Genomic DNA, 6962 nt, shown 5'->3' with positions numbered 1-6962 from the left:
TACGCCTTGGAGTCTTCGGAGCGCTTGATGTCGATGTAACACGTCATCTTTTCGGTGTCAAGGTCCTTTTCGTCAATGTCCTTACGCATCTTGTCAACCTTATCAACAATACTGACAAAGTCTTTGTGTTTACGGAGATCGTCTCGGCGAAGGTAGAGGGCAAAGTAGTCCTTGAGATTCCCGTCTGCAAATTCCCTCAGTTTGCCCATGACCCAACCCTTTATCAAAATAGCGAACTCGTGCTTCATGTTGAGGTCCGCCTTCTCCACGTACACGCGTCCTAGGTTGCTGCATATTCCATGTAACCAGGCGATGGTTGGTTCGTTATTGAGCGAAGTCTTCGTTACGACGTAACGTTGAAGATGCTCAATAGACACCACCTGATTGTCCAATGTGATGCTATGCTGATGCCCCTTAGGTGACAAAGACTCCGACGCCTGCGATATCCTCCAATCCACCTCTTCGGCTGACATCAGTCTCGGTGCCTGGGGGTTGCTTGGCTGCGAAGCGGCGAGGCTAGTACGGAGTCGTCCAAACTCTTCACGCGTTGTGTTGCGCACTGACTCAGCTAGATGTCCGATGAGATCGGTGATATCGACGTTTTGTGACTTTGACTGGGCAACTTCAGATATCATGCGGGCCACCTCTTCTCTAGACATGAGCCGTGGTGTGTGTTTGTCGCCGCGCTCTGGATCGGCGAGTTGATCACAAAGCCCCTTGAACTCCTCCATCGTTGTGTTAATCACAAGCTTGGTAACCATCATGGCAAAAGCAGCATCACAAGCTCCATCGGTGTTGGGCTTGATGGCTTCAGTTATTGTTGGAACATTTGCCTCATCCAGACCCTTCTCGTCACCGTTGTCATGATGGTCTTGAGTCTTCGCGGCTGTAGGAGGGCGCTCATCCGTAGGATTAATTTCGACGGGAAGACCTGGTCTACGAAAATGAGTATAAGGAGAAGATCGAAGGTATCGAAACGCTAAAGCTAAGCCGCCTAGCGCAACGAGGGTGAACCCGACAGGCGCAGTGATATTTAGGGGGTTGGATGTCGTGTTTTCTGCTGGCGGTATGCGCATTCGCTCGCCGAATATTAGGGCCTGGTGCATTCCGCCTGTGGAGAAAGTCGTTGCGAAAGCCTCTTCATTCAATATGTTGACATTGTTAATATGCATGCATGTTGCGTTGTTCCAGGTGACGTTGTCCAGCTTTAGAGGGTATGCCTTCGCCGTAGGAAGGAAGCTTAGAGGTCGCTCAGCGGCAGTTGGAACAATAAGTCCATCTGACTTCTCCACGGCACGTTCGACCAGGCGCGCTACGCACGGCGGAGCTGGGAGGCCAGGGCTGACGGTATCGTTGGGCAGATACCAGATGGTGGCACGGGCAGCCAGTCGAACAATTTCCATTTGCGTCTCTAAAAACCACGCAACGCCATTGCGAACAGCGATCGCACCATTCCTGAAGATTATGAGGAATGTATTGCGCTTAGGCATGACTGAGGTCGGCGGTACTAGGAGGGGGTAGAGGCTGACGTGGTGTTTAAGGCCTCCCAATGGTGCGAGGGTTGGGAGACTGCGAGAGACAAGCGGACTTCCGAGTTGAGGTGAGGAGCTGAGTTGAGGCGAGGAGCTGAGTTGTGGTGAGGAGTTGAGATGAGGTAAGGAGCTGAGTTGGTGTGACAAGCTGAGATTGTGGCGTTGATAGGGCGGAGGAGTGTGATGATGTTTGTGGGAGTGCGCTAACCAAGGCACGTGATAGGAGCACCTCTAGGAGATTGAGGATGCACCGGACAGGAACAGATGCAAACACTGAGGCTGGTCTGCTGGCCCGACGCGAGCAACAGAGGGGCAGGATGAAGCGCACGATTTGCAGGTGGCGGGTTGGTGGGACAGTCTTGTGGAGTGGGAATCGAGGTTGGTGGTAGAGAGGAAGTCAGCGAGGGCGAGAGAAGGCGTCAAGGCGTCGTCGAGTGGCGGGCATGTGATCCGGCGGGCGCCTAGTATAGGCTGGAGGTGAATGCCTTTCGAGCAGCTCAACCAGCGCCGTTGTACCACCAGGCGCGTTTCCGGGTGGATCTTGCGTTCCTTTGTGCAGGTGTATACGCCGTCGGGCACCCCTGGCCCTTTCGACTCTGAACAATGTCACCACGTAGAGACCAGACCGTTCAAGTTGGACCCTTGTACTGTTGATATCCTATGCTGCACCTTTCAGGCCTTTTGAGCCACCTCAAACAGTACCCTGCAGCTGTCAAACCCTTGTGGACTAACCCTGTACGATTTAAACCTTGGCGCTTTTGACATCGTAACCTGCATTTTTTCGCCATTTTATGCCACCTTAGACGATATTAAGCATCTGTTAACCCCTCGTGAACCAACGCTGTAAGATCTGGACCCTTGCGCTTTTGACATCCTACGTTTTAGACTCTGACCCCTTCGAGCCACTTCAGACGATATCAAGCACCTACCAAAGCCTCGTGAATTAACCCGGTGCAATTCAAACCCTCCGGAATTTTAGAAAAGCCTGGGTTGTGGATACCACTCCTGGGGGTGTGTTAATGCTGCCAAGCTCGTTAAAAGGTCACGTGCCGAATAAGCGAGACTCACGTGACCTCTGCACTACATGGTCACTCCAACAAAACCGATGCTTTCAGTGGAACTAGCACACAGCCCCCGCCTCGAGCTCCTATATGTTGCTTTGTAGAACACACAGCTATTAGGCTGTGCATAGTAACTAGCACCATATAGGAGTGATTCCGGGGCCATCGCGTTATTTTATACATACAAGACTACCTATCTCAACGCCTCGCAAAACATGCACGTAGTAAAAAGAATCAGGTATTGCAAAAACCTCCTTCAAACTCTCAAAATTTCAATCGCTATCCCTTTCCACACCCTGGGTCCAGAATGCTTCCGCAGCCTCCTTGTTGCGCAGATGCTCTTCCTCTTGCGCTTTGAGCAGTTTTGCAGCATCTTCTGCCACCTTTTGCTCCTTCTCCTGCTTGCGCTTCGCCCTCCTCGCCTCGTCTCGTTTCCGCTGGGTTCCTCTCTTGTGGTTCTCCCAGGGCTGGTCGATCTCCCAGTCTATAACTCCCTTGTAGAGCTCGATCTGTTCCCCGTAATCGGTAAGAAAGTCCTTGTATATTGACGCTTCCATGCCGACGCTGAAGTCAATGAGATCGCTCTCGTTAAACAATCGCTCCCCGCGGTGAAGATCTTCTCGATTATTCCGCTCGTGGCTCCGATAGAGCATTGTTAGATAGGTTTGTCGCACGTCTGCGTGCTCCCTGCTAAGCTCTAACCAGCTGGGAAGAACTGGACCTAGGCCGGGGATTTGCTCGACTGGGATTGGCTTCACTCTCGGTGGTACTGCCTGATCGGAGATGCCTGTGTCCGGTACTGCGCCTTCGTCCATGGGCACATCGTCCTGGGAGTTGGGGACCAACGAAGAAGCCGGAGGGGAAATCGCTGTCGCGGGGTGGAGTGGCTGCACGAAAGATGAAACCACTGGAGGATTTGAGGCTCCCGTGAAGGGTGAAGCCAATGTCGAGGTTGAGAGCGTACTAGGGATAGGCGTAGACCTTGTAGAGCTTGAAGTTTGGGTCGCAACTGGAGGCCCTGATGCCGGTTGTGAGCGCTCCAAGAACATTTTCCTCGCGTGAACGGCAAGATCTAGCCATCGCGCTTGATCTGTGATTGTCGTTCCGTAGGTTTCCACCTTCTCTTTGATCTTCTCGCGATAATCGTCTTCTGTCCGAGCATCACAGGCGACATCGTTTTCTGCCTTCTTGATGAAAAATGCCAGCTCTCCATCTGTCATAGTCAGCCCACCGTTGTGAGCCTTCCGGGCTCTCAGTATAACGTTGAAGTAATCCGTTAGGCCCTCCAACCTGGCACTCGGGAATGGATCGCCGGGAATAGGCAATGGAGTGATCGTGGGGTGCAAGACATAACGACGACGAGTCCGTCGAGGCTGATCGCCTGAGATGCTGTTGGGAGGTGGGGCAAAGTTCGGGCTATGTCTCGGGACGTCTTGACGGTCTGTCAGTAGTGCTTGGGGTGGCGTCGGGCTGTGAACATGGCCGTCAACCAAACCCAGCCTGCCTCCCATTTCCTCGTCCCCATCTGCATCACGCGATTCGTCTGGCAAGTCCATATCGCCGTCGCCGTCCTTTGTCTCGACTGTCAATGTTGGCTCATATTCCATCACATCTTGGACCCTATCTGAGATCGTGGGGGGTTGGGCGGGCATTGCGACTTTCCTAGGATTGTCGGAAAGGTTTGAGAGCCCAACCTGGAAGTTGCGATTTGCTCTCGCAGAAGCTGGAGCAGTTGGTGGGATCGTCGAATTTGATCCCTGGTGCGCAGGAACTTGTCCACCGGCAGGGCCCACGTGGGTGCCCGGTGGCACTGCGCGAGGAAACCCAACCGGCCGCATCTTCACACCAGAGTTGGAAGGTGGTTGGTAACCATCCATTTCGACATCCTCAACAAACGGGCGATCAGACTGAACGTGCTCCGTGGACTCCGTAGCTCCCCCAAACGTGCCAAGATGCTGCAAGTCAGGCGCCGACTGTGGTGCGTTGCCAGCGCTGTGGTTGGGTTGGGAGGTCTGCGTACCGCTAATGCCGTTGCCAACAGCATCTGTGGGCTCCGCGACAGGTTCGTCTCCATTGCGGTCAGTCTGACCCTCGGCACCGCCAACAGACCTTCTCTTAAAGCCCCCCAAGTCGACCACAGAGTCCGAAGACAATGCAGCTGACGAGGAGCCAAGCTCAGGAGCAGCGGGGGGTGCGTCGATATTGGCCCCAATTCCGGTCAGATCGCTTTCGGTTTCGCCCTGGCCCGTAGCCTCCTCGACGTCCTCATCCTCATCGCGGTGACTTTGACGATCATCGACAGGTTGTAGTCCGGTCTCGGGTGTTGATTGTGCCGGCACAACATTTGACACGCTGTTTGTAGAGGTTTGGGAATGCTCTGTAGTATCGCGAGGTTCGATCTGCCGCATCATCTTTTGCTCCTGTGCAAGCATGAAGACCGCCAGTGCCTCAGCAACCTTATCAGCAATTGTGGCACTTAAAGAGGCCCTGTAATCGGCACTGGACAAGTGCTCGCGGACCGCAGTCTTGATATCTTGGGCGCGATTTGCTTCGGCTTGCTTGAGAAACTCATCGAGTCGGGCCACTGCAGCACTTGACTTTGCAATCTCGGCATCAATGCGCTTTTTGGCAGCCTCCAAGCCTTTGTCAACCATACCCTCCATCTGTGTCTTCAGCGATTCGGCTAGATGTTTCGCTTTCTTTGCATCCGCGCGGAGGGCCGAGATGCACGTCGAGCTGCTTGAAAGACTGGTATCCTCCAATTTGGAAACGTTATCGCTCAGTGAAGTTATGGTAGTTTGGAGCCCTTGTATATCTGTGTGCATAATGCGAATTGCAGCAGAGTTATTTGCGGAATTTTGATTGAGGGCGTCGAACTCTGAACGTCCGATCAATGGTCTCGCGATATCGGCCTTCAACTTGGAAACGTCGTTTTGAAGTGATGTGAGTTCCGGGGACCTTTTCTTGATGCAGACATAATCTAAGTCATGTACTCTGCCAGAGATGCCCTTGATCTGTTCATTGACTTTCTCAGCAGCTTCCTTGTCAGAATCGTGATCCTTCCTGAGTGCCCTTTTCGCCTCCGTGAGCTCAGCTTTTGTGTCCGAGGCAACTTTTGCGGTTTCATTAACACGGGACTCAAGATTCTTCAGGTATTGGTTGTCGCGGAGATGGTCCTTGTGAACGAATCCGGCATTCACCTCAGCTGTAGTCTTGCGGAGAGAGTATTGTACATCCTCCAGGGCAGCAAAACGGTCATCTAGGCTCGTGATATGCGCGAGACCGAGATGGTGCCGGTGGACTGGGTTTGCAGCGTTGGAGACTTCCGCGAGCAGACTTGAATAGCTCCATTCCTCATCGTTGTACAAGTCTTCCTCTATCCGTGCCACCCTTCCTTCCACATCTCGAAAAGCTTGCCCTCCCGTCGGCAGAGTTCGGAAAGGTTCTTGTCCTTCTTTGATTCTGGCAATTCGATTCTCGTAATCTAGAATTTTCGCGTGTTGTCGGCGAGATACAGACGCTAAGCTACGCTGGAGAGTTCGACTCAACTGAGCCAAGGACTTGTATCCAAGACTTTCAGCTCTTGTAGCGCAGCTTGCCAAGCGGGCCTCAAATTCGAATTCGAAGGTTACATCGGAACTATAGCATAGTTAGCGATGTATTGTGAGTGACTTGCTTGTCGAATAGTCGGTGTTGTATGGGGTACTCGTGGGAAAGATGGGAGTTGCCGCGACTTACAGAGGAGAATGGGAGATCTGATCGGCAGATTCCGGGCCTTGTGTTCGGTGAACATCATTGTCGTCTTGCGCAAGATGAGCGTGGGGAGTCGCCTCTCTACAAGCAGCAAGCTTTGCTTCTAGGTCCCGAATCTGTGATTTCTTTCGGTCGAGCTTTGATTGTAAACGGCGCAGCAGATCTGTCGTGGACTCGCACGAGGTTTTGACAAGTCTGGCGGAGCGAGCGAGGATCGCCTGGTTCCGGTCCCTATAAGAAGAGGCATTCGATGGAACGGCAGTAGATTGTGCAGCTGAGTTAATGGGAGCCATGGTAGTGGGTGAGGTAGTGGGTGAGGTTGTAGGATGAATGTGAGGAGCTGGAGGATTGGTGAAGGTGAAAAGGTTTGCAGGGCGCGACAAGTCGCAGATGAGTCCCTGCCAAGACAACAAGTGAGGTGTCAGGTGGTCAACAAGTGAGGAGTGAGATGACACGTGACAGAGACGGCGTGTGGGATGCGATGGGGATACGTCATCGAACACGCATATATCACTTGCTCCAACTCCAATTACTACGTTATAAGTATAAGCACAAGGATATATTACTGCTCTAGTATATTCTGGCTCGCTCGATAGCGTTGTAAGGAGAGCTCTAG

General features: G+C 52.8%; 1 protein-coding gene across 1 annotated transcript; it reads right to left on the bottom strand.

Annotated features, from left to right (window-relative positions):
• Positions 1 to 2865: 2865 nt before the first annotated feature.
• BDZ99DRAFT_550857 (uncharacterized protein) lies at positions 2866 to 6639 on the bottom strand (the record flags this gene model as incomplete). The annotated part of the gene is made up of 2 exons (XM_033726996.1): positions 2866 to 6232; positions 6332 to 6639. The coding sequence occupies 2 exons, from the start codon at positions 6637 to 6639 to the stop codon at positions 2866 to 2868; spliced, it is 3675 nt and encodes a 1224-aa protein (XP_033569543.1).
• Positions 6640 to 6962: the final 323 nt, after the last annotated feature.

This window comes from Mytilinidion resinicola (assembly GCF_010093595.1).
Source record: "Mytilinidion resinicola strain CBS 304.34 unplaced genomic scaffold BDZ99scaffold_31, whole genome shotgun sequence".
Classification (NCBI taxonomy): Eukaryota; Fungi; Ascomycota; class Dothideomycetes; order Mytilinidiales; family Mytilinidiaceae; genus Mytilinidion; species Mytilinidion resinicola.
The sequence above is the reverse complement of the archived record's forward strand: the minus strand, read 5'-3'. Positions and strand labels throughout refer to the sequence as shown.